General features: G+C 44.6%; 1 protein-coding gene across 1 annotated transcript; it reads left to right on the top strand.

The window, feature by feature from the left end:
• Positions 1–195: 195 nt before the first annotated feature.
• On the top strand, positions 196–20,804 carry LOC126531382 (methionyl-tRNA formyltransferase, mitochondrial). Its single transcript, XM_050178888.3, has 9 exons — positions 196–449; positions 7,163–7,220; positions 7,824–7,972; positions 10,962–11,084; positions 12,860–12,962; positions 17,451–17,526; positions 19,561–19,652; positions 20,075–20,242; positions 20,556–20,804. Exons 1-9 carry the CDS (start codon positions 322–324, stop codon positions 20,706–20,708), a joined length of 1,050 nt encoding a protein of 349 aa, XP_050034845.1. The 5' UTR covers positions 196–321; the 3' UTR covers positions 20,709–20,804.
• The last annotated feature ends 582 nt before the right edge of the window (positions 20,805–21,386 follow it).

Below are 21,386 nucleotides of genomic sequence, written 5' to 3'. Positions count from 1 at the left end.
GTCATATTTAGTCAATTCAGCCTTACATTCGCAGTCGTTATTCGCCACTTGTTAAAGGCCACTTTATAGTTTACTTCTTCAATAAGATATTTAATTGAAAATTTTAAAATGTTTTATTTTGAACGTTCAAATATTTGCAATGTTGGTGCTGATGTTATTTGCGTTTACTTGCTCACCGAAACTGGCCGAAACCTCTTTTCCATGACTCCGTAGTTTCACTTTTGCCGGCGAGGGCCATGTGCTTACGGTTCGTTCGCGGCTTTCGTTTGAAGAAAACTAGTTACTTCTGAAATTATTCCGGGCGAGTTCGCTGACTTGTTGATGACATTCGCACGCGTGATTGCTATAAGAAGCTTTAGTTGCAGCACCGAGAGGCAGTTGTGGAAGGTCGTCTTTTACGGATCAGACAGCTTCTCTTTGAAGAGCCTCCAGCTATTGAACAAAAACAGGTACGCTACTTAATCCACCGGCTCGTGTTAGGCACCGTAACTTTACCGCAATAAGGCGCCGCGATAGAATACTACAGATGTGAGGACGTGCTTAATGTAGTTGGCCAACAACCACAACAGTACTTGCCTTGAGAACGTCGCCCTACTGTCACACTGAACCTTAGTGGAGGTTTTACCCGTTTACATCTGTTTGATAATCTTGAACGCACAAACTGGAAATGTAGCTAATGTTGGTAGTACAATACCAAGTGAGATGTAGCTCGCATCCATTGGACAGCAGTAGGACGAGGAGGAGTCCCGCTTTTCCCTTATATGTCTTGTGCTTGTTGAGCATTGGTTAAACTCTTATTTACCCTAAATATATATATGCTCGTCCACTTCAGCGCTTGGTTGCGTTCAGATTCTAAACGTTCATTATGTCTGGCTATATCAGTATTTCGCCACCCTAATGGGTGGATATATCTTAGGTAGACCTTTCCATTTGGCGCGAAGTGTTCTTGAGTTGGCGTTGTTTTCTACATGAAAGAGCCGGTGGCACTGAAATGCTGAAAAACAGGCTGGAGTTTCACACCAGCTTGCTTCAGTCATACAGTGCCCCGAATGTTTAGTTTCTCTCACTCTCTCATTCGTTATTACACACACACACACACGCGAGGGTCGTTCAAGTCAATCCGGGACTTCTTTAAAAAACAAATAGAACAATTTTCAAAGTGTGGAAAGTGGATTTATTTTTGCACATAACCTTCAGGTACAGTTATACACTTATCCCAGCGTTTAACAAACGCCGGAAATGCTTCGGCATAGAAAAATTTATTATAATGATGGAACCATTGTAGGACACCATTCTTCACTTCATCATCAGTGTTCAAATGTTTTCCTCCATGGAATTCCTTCAGGCGCCCAAACATGCGGAAATCACTGGTGCTAAGTCAGGACTATAGGAGGGTGTGTGGTAATATCTGCCAGCCAAGTTCCTGGATTGTTTGGAATAGGCGTTGAGTGGTTGAATGTGGTCATGTGTTGTCTTGCAAAAATACCACACCCTTTGTGGTCAAACCCGGACGTTTCTTCCATAAACTCTTGTGCACATCACGCAGAACACGGCAGTAATACTCACTGTTGATAGTGACACCATGTCGTAAAAATCAACGTGAATGATACCCTGTTTATCCCAGAATACACTTCCCATCACTTTACCTGCAGACGCAGCTGTTCGAAATTTCTTGGAAGGTGGTGATTCCGTATGCTTCCACTGCGTCGACGCTCATTTGGATTCTGGGGTGAAATGGTGAACCCATCTTTTGTCACATGTCATGATGCAATTCAGAAAATCCTGGCCTTTCCTTTCATAGTGTTCCTTCAGTTCTCTACAGACTTCAACTCTTCTCTGTCTGTCAAAAGCAGACAGCTGCTTTGGGACCCAGCGTGCACTCATTTTTCGGAACAACAAATGAGCTTGAATTATTGCGTTCACTGTTCCTAACGACAGATTACACACCCTTGCAATTTCACGACAGGTTATGCGATGATTGTCCACGATCAGCTGCCCCACGCGCTGAGTGTTCTCAGGAATGACTATTGTGGGCTGTGATCCACCATGATCGCGATCGTCAGTAATAGAGATACGGCCCTGTTTGAAGTGCTTACACCATTCAAATGTCTTACTGCGACTGAGTGTCAGATCACCGTACAGTGCCTGAAGTCTTCTGTAAAATTCAGCAGGTTTTATGCCCTTGTTAACTAAAAACTGCATCACAACACGTTGTTCTACGTAGATGTTCACACTGATGTCTGCCACCTTGAATAACAGTCTAGCCAGAAGCGCGGAAAATGAGCACCGTCTACCAGTAACAGGACACAGGTGTGAGTTTCTATTGCATAGAAAATCTCCAGCCTAAGCGTCCGTTTAAATCGGGAAAGAAGGCCCGGATTGAGTTGAACGACCCTCGTATATTGACACGTGTACTTACCTTTATCGGGCGACCACGTTTCGCCGCCTAACAAATGTTATCGCACAGCGCGGGACGCGTCTGCATGTATCCGAAGTTTCTGGAAAGTTATCGATGCTTCTATACGCTGTCTGTTGTTGCCGAACCTTATGTTATCTGATTTCATCGCCTGACGCAAATGGTGTAGAACTTTGTGGAAGGCACGCGGGTCCCAACGATTATTCTGGAACATTCGACGACTGCTGTATAAAAGCCGACGCGCTTGACCCGCTGATCAGATTTTCGCCGATCGCCGACCGTGTTCGTCGCTATTGTTGTGCTATAAGTGTAGCCTCTTTTTGTGGGCACAGGTTCACCCAATAAAAGTTAGTTTTGTCTTTCACAGTATTGCTACTGTGTTCTTCAACGTCACCACCACGTGACATCTGGTGGAGGTGCTTTTTGTTCATGTAACGGACACCCCCGACAAGCCATGATCCAAGCCCGGACTGCAAAGAGAACACCAATGTAGTCCTGGACCATCGAGCGAGCCGCCGTCTTCAGCAGCTGCCCCCTGAGCACGGACTTCTACCTGAGAAGACCAAGAAGATTGTGGCCAAGGCAACCCCAATGGCAGCCCCAGTGTCCCCCATCGTGCTGCAGCAGCCCAGGGAACCACCGACGTTCCGCGGTTCCACATTTGAGGACCCAGAAAGCTGGCTGGAAACGTATTAGAGGGTCGCTACGTTTAACAGCTGGGCAAGCGACAACAAGCTGCGACATGTCTATTTTGCATTGGAGGACGCCGCCAGGACGTGGTTCGAGAATCGAGAAGCCACCTTGACGACGTGGGACCTGTTCCGAAGCGGCTTCCTGCAAACATTTACAAGTGTCATGCGAAAAGAGCGAGCCCAAGCTCTACTGGAGACCAGAGCGCAGCTGCCGAATGAGACGATCGCGATCTTCACTGAGGAAATGAGCTGTCTGTTCCGCCACGCCGACCCGGAAATGTCCGAGGAGAAGAAAGTCCGCCTACTGATGCATGGTGTAAAGGAGGAACTTTTCGCCGGAATGGTAAGAAGCCCACCGAAGACCGTCGCCAAGTTTCTTCGTGAGGCGACGAGCATCGAGAAGACACTGGAATCGCGGAACCGGCAATTCGACCGATGCACCAAGACAACAAGCTACGCTGGAGTTCAATCAATGGCCACCGAAGACCTGCGCGAGACCATCCGGGCAGTCGTACGAGAGGAGCTTCAAGGAATATTGCCTTCGTCGCAACCTCAAGTAGCTTCGATCGCTGACATCGTGAAAGATGAGGTTCAGCAATCGCTGGGAGTTCCTGAGGTGCAACCTCAATTACCGCATCCCCAGCCAGAAGCGATGACCTACGCCTCCGTCGCACGCCGTCAAGGTCCCCCTCCGCAACCGCGCCAGGGCCCTGTAATGCCGCAATTCTGTCGACCACCGCTGCCGCCGCCAGCGCAGCTACCCGAGCAAGACAGACGTTTGGCACGCTCCTGACCACCGCCCGCTTTGCTACCACTGCGGGGAAGCCGGCCATGTGTACTGCTGATGCCCATACCGCGACCTGGGATTGCGAGGATTCGCCATCAACGCACCGCGCCCTCGGGAAGGTGAACGCCCTCGTGACATCGCCGACTACCTCACTGCTACTCAATGGAGCCCTCGACGGCCGTCCCGGTCGCCGTCACCAGGCCGCTACCTATCGCCGCAGCGCCGAGCATACACCGGCCCAGCCCGGGGCCACTCTGCGAACCCATATCCGGAAAACTAAAAGCAGCAACCGATGGAGGTGCGGTTGCTGTTCGTCGAACTGACGAAGATCCTCCAAAGACGACGAAGAGACCATCTCGACGACATAATAACGACACGCCGCCATCCCGACGAAGTCAGGAAGCCAAGACTACACCGACGAAAGACTACTTCACGACGCGACATTCCAACTTCAGTTCAACACAACGCAGCCGTGATCCGACGCCAAGACCTAACTGCAACGCCAGACAAAGAACCACCGACCTCGACGTGCTTCTCGACGGCCACACAGTTACCGCCTTAGTGGACACAGGGGCTGATTACTCTGTAATGAGTGGACACATCGCCGCCCAGTTGAAGAAAGTTAAGACCGCATGGGAAGGCCCTCAAATTCGGACCGCTGGAGGACACCTCATCACGTCGATTGGAATCTGCACGGCAAGAATAACCATTCATGACCGAACTTACCCTGCCACCTTCGTTATCCTCCAACAGTGTTCACGAGACGTCATTCTTGGTATGGACTTCCTGAACCAACACGGCGCAATCATCGACCTGAAGTCTAAGTGAATAACGCTGTCGGAAGATAAAGCGATACCGTCGGAGAGCCCTCGTAGTCACCACGCCTTGAGTGTGCTCAAAGATCAAGTGAGCATCCCGCCTCGCTCCAGCATTGTTATTTCGGTCGGCACCGAAACACCCGCTGATGTAGAAGGCGTCATCGAAGGCAACCAATGTCTACTGCTAGACCGTGAAATTTGCGTCGCAAGAGGGATCGCTCGATTGCATGGAGGGAAAACTGAAGTGTTGCTGACAAACTTCAGCCAGGAGTTCAAGCACATCAACAAGGGCACGACGATCGCATATATCGAGGAAATTAAAACCGGTAATGCGTTTGTCCTCTTGTATTCCGCCACATCTACCCCGACGACCATGGTACCCGAAGCAGACTATGACATTAATCCCAGTCTCCCCATGAAGGCCTATGATGACGGAAGGTGCAAGTGCTGCTCCAGCCCATATTCTCCAAAGAGAGGTTCACTCACACACATGAAGAAATGCATGTACACACACATAGCAAACAAACACTACAAGAAGCTTGCAGCAACAGCCAGCTGTTTCCTGTGAGACCATAGACAAGAATGGCACCGCCGAGCTGTGCTGCCGAGCTGGCGTGAGAGCGCCGCTGGGGGGCTAAATTCAACTAGCCAAGTGTACACCTCTCCCATCTCTTGTTCACACCGCCTTGATTGCCTCTTGCACTGCGCATGTTTGGACATGTTTCGTACCGCGCGCAGTGTGTGCCTACGTGTGTGTAGACGTTTTATTCGAAGAATGATGTACACGCTTCTATTTGCCTTTAAGATCGGTATACGCTTGACGATTATTTTCATGGTTGCAATGCAGCAAAAGGGCAGCGTCTGCTTAGTCATGTAAGGGACACTGAGCAAGTAATTGGAAACGACATTGTACGTGCCGCCGGAAATATCGTCGGCACATGCTATGTGTGTTAGCTAAAGCCATTTTTGCAGTTTCTAGCAAAATGTTTGCTACAAATCTGTGTTGTCTCTGTTGGCGACAACTGACTTTCGTGGACACTGCGTGTAAATAAACAAAATATATCACCGCATAGCACAAATACGACATGCGCACACAGCTTTAACTAGTACATCCCCTACAATATAGAATAGAGGCAGCAATGTAAATAGCGTGGCCATTTTTTAACAGTGCTCAAGAGACGGAAGCTGAAAGTATTAGTAATTATTTCTGCTTCAGCAATGCCGGCGCGACCAAGACGCAGGTGTGTACCGTTTAGTAACTCGATCGATCGGTGCAGTGGTGATGCAGGAATGAACCCTGGTCATGTTCAATGCATCGTGCACATATTCAATTTCTCAGCAGGCGTGAACTCCGGCCACTGCTAGTGCATGCAACAGAAGTGGTTTCCATTCTTGGGCAGTGCACACACAAACGAAACACGAGAAAGAAGGCAGGAGAAGCGCTGGTCAAACAACTGAAAGTTTTTATTTGAAGAAAAGTATGATATACCCAGTATCATGAAATTCATGTGGATTACATGTAAAAACCGTCATGCACTCCCGAGTGATCAATGAACGAGATCGCTTCATTTGCCAGTTGTTTATTTCGTTCGGCGCACCGCAGTAATTCATGTCTGTCATCTGCTTTTTTGTACCATTTTCATATGAATCGGCAGAATTTCACTGGGGGCATCAACACTTTTGGGTTTACATTGCTGTCGTGACAGTTAACAACACAGTAATAACTTCCAGTCATCCGAAGAGGCGCAGTCGCTAACAAGAGCCGTCTCGCGCACAACGCGGACTAAGTGTGGGGGCGACCTTAAAGGGAAGTGGTGGAAACGTACACCCGTGGGAGGTGAAATTGTTCCGCCAGTGGAGAAACAAGTGCTGGCGTCTGTGATGAAACTTGGCGTGTGGATGTCTATTACGTTGGGCAGCAAACATTACTTACACTTCTCTACTGTTTCACCTACTAGAGTTTGCCAATAAGTTGTCATCGTCCTGTAGTCGTCGTCATCGTCCTGTTGCAAATGCTTACAATGTACAATCATGAACAGGTGAAATGCAAACAGAATGTATCTTATAACATGTTTCTGGGATAAATGGTTCATGCTTGCAGGTTTAGCAAGCACTTACCTTAGATGGGACACAGTGCCTTGTGGCTACATCGCTGTCCTCTCTTACGGGTGGGCATGTTAAACCTGCAAGTTCAAGTGTGAACATAACAAGTGCCATAATTTTGCTGGTAGATTTTCTTTAAGGTTACGGTTGGTTTTTTACTATAAAGTAAGCTGTGTAGCATGTTAAGGCTGTAACTGAGTACAAAAATATATATTCTCTACCTGAAGCACAAACTTGCAATTGTGCTGTTCTGACCTGAACTTTTCCATCCGCTTTGTGTCGATGAGTCTCACTTTGCGAAGCAGTTCGAGTAGGTTTAAAACTTTTGTCTATTTTGTCTATTCAGGCTGAAGAAGACTGAGACACCTCAAGTTATCGACTCAATCAAAGTTGTGTGTCCAAAGGTAAACCTTTTCGCTTCTTAACTGGGTGTTGATGCTCAACATTGTAACCACAGAACAAGTAACGAGCCTGGTTGAGGCTATAGTGACAATAAGAAGCCCTGGACTTCAGCAAATAATAATTTTATAGCTCTTCTATCTAGCAAGGAATATTAAAATTAAATAAGTTGTAAGATTTAACATCCCAAAACTGCATGGCGTCCTACGACGGATGCTGTACTGGGGTGCTCTGGATTAATTTTTACCACCTGGGGTTCTTTAGCGTGCATCTAAATCTTAAGTGCACAAGCATTTTTGCATTTCATACTCATCGGAATATGGCTGCCGTCACCGGGTATCAAACCCACAACCCCATGCTCTGCAGCAAAACACCATAGCCACTAAGTGTTCGAAATTTATTTCATCGTATTTGATAATTAATTGTGTGGATGTATTGTTCTACCATTTCTACTAACTATTACCAGAGTTCTTCCATAGGGACTCTGATATTACTTTGTCTCTCACGTCTGTGTTAGAAGATATGTCAATCTTGTCTTTTGTACAAATTACACCTTGTGCACGCTTGAGGCTTTTTATCTGCTTTATGTCTCCTTATTTTTTCTTTAGCTCAAGGGCGTAGTTTCGGATTATGCACTCAAAGAAGACCTTCCAGTCAGTGAGTGGCCTTACAGTGTGCCCGTTGACACATTTGATGTTGGAGTTGTGGTGTCATTTGGCCACCTGATTCCTGCTAGTAGCATCCACGCATGTAAATAGTAAGTGTCACATTGTAATTCATTGAAAATGCTGCGCCTGCCTGTTGTGCGCTACCACTCCGTACCAGGGTGCATCAACCCAATGTACCTGACTTTCATCTGTGGTTTCTCTTGGTTGCCACAATTGCAGACATTGTTGTACTGCCGTGAGATTAAATATTCTCAGCTTGGAAGCTAAGGCAAGGTGTCCATCAGTGACTTATGCTTCATACTTGCCCTGAAATGAATGTTGATAATAAACTTAAATCAAAAATTAAGGGGTGTGCGAATATTCAACATTTTTAATACCGATCTAATAGTCTTTGCTATTAGATTCGTATTCAATTAGAGAATTAACTGTTAAAAATTCTCAAATATTCATTTCTGTTCAAATATAAGGGATAAGAACAGTTATTGCAGTAACAGTTATTGGAGTCTGAAGGGAGAGAGAGTGATGCAAGTCAAAATTGTTATGAATTATTTGGTAGCAGGAGAGCCATGGTTGTTGCGCAGAAGTACCATTTCCTGAGTGAACACACAAGGCAGTTACTACTAGTCAATAGTTTGCCGATCATTCAAAAAGAATGCCTCTCTTTTTTTTAGCCTATTTAAAGATTTGTTGTCTCAATTTAGGCTAATTAATTTATTATTTGGTCAGTCTCAACACGTTTGCATGCTGTTTACATTGGTGATTTATTACGCTCCTCTCTTTCAACAAAGACAACACTCACAGCTACTTGCTAGCATACTGTTACCTTGTTTTATCATTGTCACTGTCGTGGTGCACTGGATAACTGAAAACAGTTTCTCATTTATAAGCACCTCAAGCAGACGTTCAGTTACAAATGGTGTTATATGCGCGACACAAATGATCTAAATAATCCTCTTTTTCCTATGAAATGAACTCTATGCAACCTTTTATTTAACTTTGCTTAAAAGAGAAAATATTCTATATTGGATTCGAGATTCAAAGCACATTTTCTCTAATTGTCATATTCAGTTCGAATCAAAAATATCACTTTCCAAACACCCCTGCTTTTTTAAGCACGCATTAAGGCAGCACTTATCCTCGGGAAACGCTGAAAAAAAACTGATTAAAGAGCTGGACTTTGCTACATATTAGGAATATATAAAGAACAGGAGTGGGAATCTCCTCAGTGTAACCTTGTTTGTACTATGCTTTTTGGCCACACACTATGAAGGTATGTATTGCCTGTACAACCAGACGCATTCATTATGTTGGTGTACTAACACAAAATTCTTGACTTGTTGGACAGCTCTAAACCCAGTAATTGTGCAATAAAGCCTCCATTCCTCTATAGGAATTGAGGCTTTACAAATAATTGTGTTACCGTTTAACATGACCAGTTCATGATGTGCACCAAATTCAGAAGCAGGTTACCAAAACCTAATGTGGCTGTCTAGTGATACCGCATGACCGGCACCTCCGATTTCGGAGTTGTGAATGTTCTCCTGCTTCACACACTGCACCCCAGTCTAACCAGAGAAGAGGCAGTTGCTCTGCGGCGTCTCCAAACAAACTCCTATGTACATGGCATTATAATGCATAGAATGCATCCAACCCAATTGTCATACCTTTGCCTGTCCTACGGGGTGCCGGACTCCCTTTGCCACATGGTGGTGGGGTTTCCTTATCTTGCTGAACTCAACAATTCGGTAGCCCAATCAAGAACCGAAAACAAAAGCACAGAAGAAGACCGCCAATAATCGTGGTAGGCCATGCTCACGGCCCCAGACTTGGAGGACCAGCAAAAGCTGGTGAACCAGGCCAGGGAAGCAGCAAACCCAATGGCTACATGGACTGAGGAGGCCACTCGCCTTGGGTGAAGAACGAACTCTTTCTCACTAATTCGCATTATGAAACGTTTGTTCTCTCTCTCACATCCGAAGCTGCACTCACTTGGTGTGCATTTTGAACTGGTCGCATAAAGGTTGGTGTAATTAAATTACGCTATTGTGGCACTCTCAAGGAATTGAGGCATCATACCGAAATTATGGAGTCATCAGCTACTTATAGAAGCAGGAAAAATTGGAAGCAATATTTTCATGTCAGTACTCCTTTAATGGAACACTAAAGGCAAATATGAAGTAAACGGGGACTGTTTAGGTGCCATTCCGGAAACCTCGCAGCGCTTGTTTTGTGCCAAGAAAAGACAGTTAATAGAAAGAGAAAATCGCATCTGAAGGGTGCGCATACCTTTAGCGCAATTCATATAGCCCACCCCCAAGTGGGGGAGTGATCATGTTGCATATGCCATCACCGCCCTCTTACTGCTGCTAGTGAGTAAAACAGAGGCCAACAGACGACACTCCGATTTTTTTCACAAAGCACAAATGTGCAGCCATGGAGAAATCGAGTCAGGTCAGATCGTTGTATTTGCCGCTGCAGCTGCTTTTAATCAAGTGGTGTGGACCATTTGGGCATCCCACGACATCACATGGACACGGCATTCTCTGCTATTTGCAGTTTGTGTGTGTTTTGTGAGCCAGCAAAATCAGCGCAGGACTATTCGATAACGAAACTACTGAAACGTGAAAGCACGGGAAGCACAGTGCCTAGTGACAGCAAAAGTTTTTTGAACTCCTACATCGCTGTCAAGCTTAACATCAATGAGTTCTTTTTTCTAAAGATTGAATAGAACTGGACAGGTAGCGTTTTCTTCCATCTTATAATGCAAAGCAGTGATCTTTTTATTACGAGTGGTTGAGTGCTTGTGACAGAATTTTAATGAGGAGTGCTTTCATCGGGCCAGTACCTAAATGTCGTGGGTGAGTTTCATATGGTTTCCTGCATTTATTGATTTCTCGATTACTAATTGTTTGCTATAATATTGATGCCTTAGACATTCTTGAGCATTAATCTATCGCTTTACCTTGACTTAGTATTTGCCTTAGTACTTGCCTTTAGTATCCCTTTAAGAATATAATTTTAAAACTCAGCAGAGTTCGCTTTGTGTGAACTTCTTGTTCCTTGTATTGTGCCTTGTAGTGGGATGATCAACGTCCACCCTAGCCTGCTTCCGAGATGGAGGGGAGCCGCACCTCTGGTCCACACCCTTCTCGCTGGTGACACCGAGTCTGGCATCTCTGTGATCACAGTAGCACCAAAGAGGTACAACAAACACTTATTGGACATGAGCAGTCATTTATGTGGGGCTTAAAGCTTCTGTGCTGCCATGTTTAACCCTTTAATCCCCAGTCCCCAGCTGTACGCACCTTAAGTTCGTGCCAATATCACCAAGGACGAGTCCCACTCATCCACGCAGCAGTTTCTATTGCTTTAATTGCCAAGAACAAGTCATGCACGTCTGCTCATCTCAACACCTAGTGCTGAGTTTGGGCACCCGTGTGTATTATTTTGTAATTTACATTTGTTTTGCTGTCATGTATTAAGAGAATATTATTCAAGACCTTTTGTGGTCTTGTGAAAAAACTGTCTTTCTCAAAACACAGTTTATTATTTAATGCCTTATTGAGCAGGAGGAATAGAGCATATTTTTAATATCGTTTTTTTTCAATGAGCACACTACGTGCAAACCCTCGGGCAACAAATAAAATTTCGGGGCATTTTTTGCAGTTTTCTGGGTAAGGTATTGGTAGTCAAAGGGTTAATGGTGAAGAAGACAGCAAGCATGAAAGGAGCTACAAGAGTGCCTGTTCTGAGCTAAATTTAAGTTTAAGGAAGAAGCACAGTCATAAAGAGACATTTAACGTGGTTTTCCCCTTTGTCTAAACGCTTAGGAAATTTTTAATCTAGAGTCTCTGCAACATGTTATGAGGGTATTAGGCTACTGTGAATGTGTGTTTGTGGGACACCATTTCTTGTCCTTTGCACCTCGTGCACTGTCAGTGGCATGTATGAACTACCAACTGGGAGCAAGGTGCTGTCAGCATTTGTCTCATTAGCTGATGATGACTATGACTGGATGCTCCTTTGAAACGGTGACATGTGCCACCACGCTCCAGCTTATACACTTAAGTTCATATGTAACTTCGATATCATTAGATATGTTTTACTTCCAACTCCTTGCTACCTCTAATAAAGGCACGATTAAATCACTCTGACAGTACATACCAATTGTTATTTGACATCGCTCTGGTTCTTCTCTACCCATGTGCCACCAATATTCCGCACATCTCTTGCTTATGTTCACTGCACTAATGTTTACCGGCACATAACTGTCTTTAATTACCAAGAGTTCATGGAGACTGACAACTTTTTATCTGCTTTTAGTTGTATATTCTGACATTCCAACCAGGTATGTTTAATTGTCTCCATGGCAGTTTTGCATGCTATGCACTTTTCAACTTCTTTGGTAAGTCTCCTTTTATACCAGCGCCATACAGTGCCCTGGAGTTTTGCTCATCCATGTTACATGTTCAAATGTGAACTACCCTGTATGTTCTTTTGCACTATGGTTTCCTTGTTCTTATGATATTGTTTGGATTCACTTTGGTTTCATTGCATAAGGCCTGGATTGCACTCTGCTAGAGATATTGCTGAAAGAAGTGCAGGCCGAGTCTCATATTAAGTTGCGGATCCGCGTGCCACTCTTTAAGCATCGTGTAAACAGATCCTTTGACATTAGTGCACTTTATCTTTACACACTATTAAACACAATTGCTGTAAGTTTCAGTGCAGTGAATAGAAAAAAAAAAAACAATTATGTAAACAACAACCAAGATCATGCATGCACTGGCATGCTGAGGGTGCGTTCAAGACAGAGTGAAGACTGTATCAACATTGTTGCAAATAAGCAAGCCTCTTTAATGTGAAGCACTGCAGAAGGGTGGCTGACTGACCATGTGATGCCCATAATTTTCTTTTTGCATACCTACTGAAACTGGTCCAGGGATCCCTAAACTTTTGTACCTTTCTTCCACCAGATATGACACAGGCAAAATTTTGGCTCAGAAGACAGTCACCGTGCCTCAAGGAATCCATCTCGCAGAGTATACCAGCATGATGGCCAAACTTGGTGCCAACCTGGTAAGTGCAGCAGACTTTCATGGCTTTCTTTGATGAGCGGTCATAGAAAGCTGTCTTCTATTGATTGCCATGCATATAGCACAGCAGTAGTAGTACAACGTAAGGGCAGTGAATAGCAGTGTGTTTCACTGCTCTACCTGCTTGTGACAATTTGCATAAAGGCCTCTCTTGCAGTGCTTTGTCACAGGTTTGAATCACGGTTGCAGCTAGCCACATTTTAATGGGGTCACACTGCAAGAACACTCCTGTACTAAGATTCCAGTGCATGACAAAAAGCCTTGTTTGGTCAAAATATTCTTGAGCCCCTTATTACTGCATACTTTATGTCCAGACTGTGGCATTGGGCTGTAAAATCCCATCAGTTCAATATGTTATTAACGCAGTCTGAAGTAATCTTTCTTTCTAAATTGTGTTGTTGTTCTCTGTCATATGCGTCGTTCACATTGTATTACAAGTGGGCAGCGAAAGAAACAGAGTTCTTGAGCAGGTCAAAAGTAGATGACACACAAGAGTGCTGGGAATCAGCACTCTGCTGATGTACTACAAGTGTCATTGGCTACCTATTTGTCCTCCTTCCTTTACAACATACTGGCGGCAATTCAAAACCTCTGAAGTGCTTTGTTTAACTTTTTCTTTTAAAGGAACCCTGCAATAATTTTGGTGGTTGTGTATACGTTCTTCTGATCATTAAGACACAGACTGAAATGCTCTAAATTAAGTGTTTAATTTATTGTTGTGTTTTACATATCTGCACCGCTAGTGATCACAGTGGTGCCGCTGCCCATGTTTTCAGATTTCTCGGCCTATTCTACTTAGAATGGGCGAGTGAGCGGTCCGATTGGCTAACGACATGACAACACCAAGAATGCTTGAAACATGCTGCTCCATTAGGCTTATGTTTAACAGCATGCATTTGCATAGTGATTTGCATAGTGATTTGCATACTCTTAAAGATAAATACAGAAATGCAATAAATGTAAACGTCTCTTGGAACCAGTGGCACACTTCCACCTGAGAATGCAGATTTTCTGCTACTGCTGTTGTTTGTGCATGCGTACCTTTTTTAAAAAAAGTTGAGCTTCATGGAATTTTCTTGAAGCTACATGGAGGAAGTTGGGGAGTGACAATGAAAGTGACAAAGGTTAACAAAGGCACAGCGGTAGCGGCAGTCGATGGGATGCGGAGGGGTTCTCACATGAAAATAGTTGCAGCAATGACTTGTTTTGTGGCAGAAACATGAATGGTACCAGTGCTTTGCTACACTTGTCTTGCACTAGATGTGTGTACAGGGAGTAAACTGCAGCAATTGCATCCTGTAGAGCGTAGAAGATACGAGGGCCGCACATAGAGTTCACTTTGAGGCCACCATCATCATAGTAATGAGAAAAACTGCATAGGAAAGGAGATGTGGGTACAGACTCAGTTCAAATCAACCAGAATATACAACATTTGCATTACCACATGACTTCGTGCCCATGGAGGCGGGACAAAGCCATGGCAACACTGTGCAAAAGTTGAAGAAGGCCATGGCTTGGGGGGAAGAGGGTAATTTTTTATCACTCATAGCTGTTTTATTATAGTGCGCTGGCACAAAATTCTTGTGAGAAAGCATCTCTTGATAGATTCTCTTTATTTTGAGGTGGTACTCTTAGGTAAGACAATAACTGTTTGTGGGACCCTGTAAAAGTTGTTGACTCATGCTACTTGTCTAGCTATGCAAGGGAGTAAGTGGTGCAGTCGAATCTCGATAATTCGAGCTCGAAGGGGCCTGAAAATTTGTTCGAATTAAAAGAAGTTTGAATTTTAAAGGAGGGCTTGTTCTTGAAGTACTCGTGCACCATAGCACAATAGACGAACGGTGCAATCGTGAAATATCGCGGCGTGCAAGCACGCAGTGAGTGAGGACAACAAAACTGCCCGCGCCAGCCAACGCCCGCTTCCCCAACAATGGCAGAAAGCGAAACTTCAGGGTGCAGGCTAAGCTGGCACTGGGCCAGTGTGGAGGTGAGCTATCACGGAGACCATCGAAGGTGAGGGATTTACGAGGGAGTTGAGAGGCAGGGCGAGGGAAGCACAGTTGCAAGGAGGGGCGGGAGAGAAGAGGATTCGGTTTCCCCCCAGCTTGATGGATGGCACTAATTACCTCTGCCACATAAGCCCCCTTACTGTCACCCAAGGCTGCCACGAAAGTCGCAGTTTCGCTCGAAAGGCAAAGCATCGATTGCGATAGCAAATTAGTGGACAGCTATACAAAGCAAAGATAGTAGTTTTAGAGGCATACTAAATAAATTAAAAAGCGTGGTGTCATGTGCGCACATGCAAAGATGAACACATCTCACTCGATGACCACGGAAACTCGCTGTCACAATGCTGGCGTGAGGAAACGCGGCAGTAGCAGTGAGCGAAATGACATTCGTGCTGTCTGTCGCTTCAAAGAAAAGTGAGTGCCGAGAACATACAGCATGCACAAAACTAGGAGCAGCCAACACACCTAGACTCTGCCCCCAATGCAGATCGCTCTCAAGATACGGCTGCGCGCTTTCACGCAGCCACGACATGCACATTTGTAGCCAGAGTAGAAGCCTCCCAGTACCTCGCAATGTTGGGTGCCTCGCGCACGACGGAGGACGGCGCGGTTCTTCCCCGCTCCATCTCTTTCACGCAGGCAAGATTGAGCCGTGATCGTTGGCTCCTCTCGTATGCTTTCACTCGCACATGCAACATAGGACACGCAGCGATGATGTTATTGCCCTTGGACTTTACGCGGAATCTCGTGCGCGGCATCGAGGGGTCTCTCCTAAGCTTTTCCTCTATGTCAGGGTCAGAGCAATGCTGGTCGGGGGGGCTGCGGTGTGATTTTGCGCGCTGCTGAGAGCATTGTCGGAGCGCGGTATGTTCGAATTAACTGTCACAAAATGTTTACTCGTTCGAATTACCAAGCGTTTTTGCCCATGGAATACACAACTTTGACGGAACCACAGCATCATTTCGAATAAACCGGAAGTTCGAATTAAGCATGTTTCAATTGACGAGATTCAACTTTACTAATGCAGAAAGCAACATGTAATATTGTAATCAAGGAAACGGCTAGCTGTCGCATCAGGTGCACATCATAAATGCCCGCTCTATAAGATAAGGCGTTGCCACCTGTATTTTTTCAACACCTGCCCAGCAGCGCCAGAGGGTGCCCAGCAGTCACTAAGAGGGTGCTACTCTCCCAGTTATTTATCACAGCTTATGTTGATTTTCTTTAATCGAGGTCATCACATGCATGGCACAGCAGCAGTGCCCGGTGAAAGTGGTCTATGCTGTAGTAGCCCTAGCAACAACAGGGATAAAATGCTTCGGAACACGGCCCCGTCGCAGTGTACCACAGATTCCAGTGCATTGCAGAGTGACTGGGCAGGCATTGTAAAAAATACATAAGGCTGTGGGTAATAGATTATGCAAAACTTCTGTAATATTTTTCTCTCCTTTGGTATTAACAACTGTCTGCATTTCGATTCCTTTTGTACTAAGTGGGAAGACCTGCAGTTGTAGTGCTTTTGTCTTGTTGAATTCTTCAGTATGAATCTGCATACCTCCTTCAAAGTGCACCATAACCAGCTTCCACAAAGATAAATGTACGCTAGAAATTATAGAATCGAAAGCCATAAGCGGCAAATGTTACATGTTTGTTAGTACACCATCTGTTTTCTTTTGTCTGAAAAAAAATATGCTTCTTAAACTCGGCAGTAGGATAAACATATGAGTGTGACAGGGCTTGGGGATCATGTACCTGTATATGACGCCGTGAAATTGTAGCAAACTTCAGTGGTAAATGCCCTCCCATATGACTTTGTGTGCCTGACTATCAGTCCGCATCTTGTAGCGCATCCTCACACATTATCTGCTCCAACCATTTGCTCAGGAACTGGTGCCTCTGTCTAACAACCACAGCGCTATCAGAGCAGAATAATTTGGATCAGCCCCCTTATGCATTGATCTTTTTTCTCGGAGACTTCAATAAGTGTTGCCATCTCGTATATTTGAACAGAAACGAACGTTTGACAATTTCAAATACTGAATTCTTGAATAGAATGCAAGTCATATGGAAAAGACTATTTGATCTGTATTCGAAATTTTGAATATTTGCACACTCCTACTGGGAACCTAACCATCACTGAGCTACAGTAGCAGCCCTCGTGTAGTAATTGGTGCACGATGTGACTAAGTGGCCAAATGAGCAGGGTTGAGAGTAAGTAAAGCCCAGGTGCTTCTTTTTCTTTTCTTGGGGATGGGTGCTCATTTTCTTCCTTTTTTGTATCAGCTGAGCAGAGCGTAGGACCCAAAATCACAAGCCAGGTTTATTGGCACACAGGAAACAAAGTTCATTGGTATTTTATACACAGCACAATGTGTGTTACTACCGATGAGGTTTGCTACATAGCAGCTACAGGGGTCTATGACATGGAGTCAGAAAAAAAAAAAATTCTTGTTTTTTTAAAGCTGTTGCAGTGCCTTCAAGACCTTCCAGGGCTGCTGTCTCAAGCTCATGAGCAAGGCTCAGATGGAGTGACTAAAGGTGCTCTTATCATTCAAAACTAACTTTTACTTCCGAGTGTGCCATTTTGCCTTGGCACAGGTTATGATACTCATCGTGAAGTGCGAACACTTCTCCTGAAGCATTCTCACACTGCTGGTAGTTTGATATATGGAAATTTGTTGAAACAGGAAGGTATGTGTGCTCGCTCACGTGTGCTCGTGCCCAAGTGGGTGTACGTGGGGTGCTGAGGATGACTTGATCGGCAACTCAAGCCTATGAAGCAGGTTGCCCCCTGAAAAGGTGCCTGATAAAGTGGCACAACTTGTAGGAAAGTAGCCCAAAACAAGTGGCACATATAGAACAAGTGGAAGTGAGGGTTTTATGCAATGAAATCTTTAAAAAATGCAGAACTGAACAAATGCATTTCTGAAAAAAAGCCACAACTTATCATGCACATTTCAGAAGATCATCGAGTCTATTTAATCCAATCAGGAAAAACAAAAAACTGATATATTGATACAACATTGCTTTGTACTAAGCAGTTGTGACAGCGTTTGGGTTGGTCTTGTTTCAAATGGGAGTTACGGATGTGTGTATGTGACGTCATTACTTGTGTTAAAAAGACCTGACAGTGGCATGTATTCCTGAGCATGTTGTGCCACTGGTCATGCGGACTGCACTGGACTGTAGACTGTATAGCATCGAATTTTTTCCGGCACAACGTAACCACGCAAACCTGATTGGTGTGCTGCCAACATACTCACACGAGTGAACATAAAGGCTGTGTTTCATTCGACTCTCGGAAATTGTGTGATTGCCGTGGAGATCAGTGCGAAAAGGTGCTACTCATGCCACTCGGTGCGAGAAAACAGCCACGCATAGCAATCTTGTACACTGTAGCACAGCAAAGGGGTGAAATACCTGCGAAGTCACCGTGAACTCAACCGTAAGTTGAGGGATAGCCTCTGAGTTCGGCATGTCGTAGGTGCCAGAATGGGAAGTGGTGGCATGTACATGAACACACTAAATCAAATTTTAACGGCATGTTACGGGGACGTTCAGTAGGCAGAGCATTGTGGACACTGCCCTGCTCTGCCGTAGCCTTCACAGCGCAAGGCATTCAAGAAGGACCGGGAGCACTGTAAAGGAGATCAAAGGAAATCTTTGATTGCCAATAACTCCGTTTCTACTGAATGCATTGAAGTACTTCTTGCTGCATTGTATTTCTGAGAAAGACTATTTTAACTTCAAATGCATTTTTCAACTTGGCTAAAGAAGTGTTTCAGGGTCACTTTAATGCAGCAGAATTGATAGTCGAAAATATCATGTCGGCATTCTTTCAAAGGCCAACTACAACAAAATTTTGAGCCACGTAAGAAGCTAGAGTCGGATAGTGTATATACTGAGCAGCCTCTGTGCAAAATTTTGCATTTTAAATATGAGTAGATGCATCAGAAAAGGCTCACAAAAGCAGGCATTTCTCATGCTGAAACTGGAAGAAAAACGCCACTATTTCCGCTCACCAGAAATGATACATCATTCAAATTGCACAACTCCTCAGCATGACCTGATTAGCCACCACCTGCAACTCGCCGCGGCACGCTGAAAAGTCTCGGAGGCGATGTGCTGGGACCTGCGTCATAGTCGCTAACTACTAGGTGCACACGTCATCTGCTTAGGCATTATTTAAATGCTGCTAATAAGAAAAATAGACAATTACTAGTACTGAAGCTTTGCCAAGATTGCTTCAGTAGTATATTATACTAATCATTTACAACCGATTTAGCCAAGTGAAATTTTGTGGCAGTTGGCCTTTAAGCATTGTTAGTGAATTTATTCCTCAAGACAGTTGCTTTCTAACCTAGCCCATCTCATGGCATTTTCCATGGGATGAACAACACTCAGAATTGCTTGAAGGATGCCTTTTATATCCTCTTGGTGGAGCTGCCAAGACCAATTCCAGCCCTGTGATGGAGCTTTTCAGGCAATTCTGAGTGTTCTTGCTCACCCACTGGAAAGCACCAGCGGCTTGTGTTCTAGTGCCCTTTGTCATGTCATGTAAATTTCTTTCAGCTTCAAAGATTTCTCCATCAATGGGTGCCGTGCACTGGGCTCAGCACACAGCAGATTACATTGACAGATTGTACAGGGCTGTCGGAAACTTTGTAGGTATATGTCCTGCTGTCTCCTTACACTGTTCTCAATTGTATAGCGTTCTTGCTGTAAAGTCCATTGCTGTGATAGAAACATTAATTTCTTTCTAATAAAGGCAAACCTGTACTTTGCGAACCAAGCTGCTCTTTGTTAATGTGGTCATTATTTGGTGCTTCTTAGGCAAAAAGACATGTTAATTCCTTCCTAATAATGGCACAGTTGTGCTTGCAAGCTGAGCTATTCTCTGTTTACATAACCATTTCATGATTTTTTGTAGCCTTGGACTTTACAGGTTGACCTTTATGTTTGGAATAGATGTTTTTATACTTTTGATGTCTATTTTTGTCCAGCAATTTCTACTATGCTGTATTACTCGAAGCATAGCTGTCTTACAAGCATCCCCTTAATCTTTCTCTCTCCATTACAATGGCAGACGACACTGACCACCTTTTGGCATGGCTGCAAAGTAAAACTGTTTGACATGGTGCCTCCAACACAGCTTGCCACTGCCAAACTGGAGGAGCTTGTGAAAACCAAAAATGTAAAGCCTGGTCACATCTACTATCATGCCAAACGCAAGATACTGTGCATCAAATGCAAGGTAGGACGTTCAACGGATGCCAATTCCTTGATAAAGCATTTAGAGACAAAAGCGTGCTTCAGCATCGCAAGATATTCAACGAAGTTTGAAATTGGTCATAACACAGGCCAAGTGTCCGGCATCTTTTTTTTCTTGATAGTACTCTTATTCCCCAACATATCTCTCAGTGGGCCTGGAGATGTGCCTAAGAGACAAGGACACCCAACTTGCCTACCTGGCTGTGTTGAGCAACTGCATTTCTCTAGTGTCATCTATTGTCAACCAGCTAGGCCACCTGAAAGCACACTGTAATTCCTCTTTCTTGCCTTTTCAGGAAGGATGGGTTGCCTTCTCTGCCATTACTATAAAAGGGCACAAGAAAATGACAGCTACAGACTTCAACTGTGGTTTTCTTAGCAAAGTGCCTGAGCATGAACAGTTATTTTCAGAAGAGAATGTCACACGTGAAGCAGCAGAGAATACATGACCAGTTGTGAGTGCTGTGTGAATCATTTGGTGACCTCGGGGTAACTGCGCTCTTTGTGAGAAGACACTTTTGCAATCAGTAAAGCACTCAATTCTATGTGTTCGTTTTGTTATTGAAGCTCAATTCTGCACTGGAGGTAAGAACTTTTGTGGATCGAGATCCGTGCAGCTTTGTGCTATCCGCAGTACATGAGTTTGTTCATTCATGTTGTCACCTTTGCTCACCAGATGCTTCAGCTGTTCCCATCATGTTCTGTTGCGTGCTGACAAAATAACTGCCTCTGCCTACATCACTGGTTTGACTCCATCAATTGGTGAGACAAAAGGAAGTTTTATTATTCAGTATAGGCTTATCCATAGCTCATTGCCTTAATCAATCTGCACTTATGGTTTGGTTCTAAATAATAACAATTCATTGGACACACTATATGTATGTGGTTGTAAAATGTATTTCTTGGTTGCTACAAACCATCAAAAGGAATGGCCTTGGAGGAGCCGGATTTAGTGGTTCGTTTGTGTGTCTGGCAACTTTTGCTGCATTGTCTTCATTTGCCATACCAGCGTGCAAGGCCAGAGAGCGTGCACGGCATCTGTGGCACACACGGCTTGTGAAGGCCATCTATGCACTGCTCGTTTCGACTGATCAGCCAGCTGAAGGCTCAAGAGTGTTACATTACTT

This window comes from Dermacentor andersoni, chromosome 5 (assembly GCF_023375885.2).
Source record: "Dermacentor andersoni chromosome 5, qqDerAnde1_hic_scaffold, whole genome shotgun sequence".
Classification (NCBI taxonomy): domain Eukaryota; kingdom Metazoa; phylum Arthropoda; class Arachnida; order Ixodida; family Ixodidae; genus Dermacentor; species Dermacentor andersoni.
Note: the sequence above shows the minus strand (reverse complement) of the source record. Positions and strands in the feature narration are given on the sequence as shown.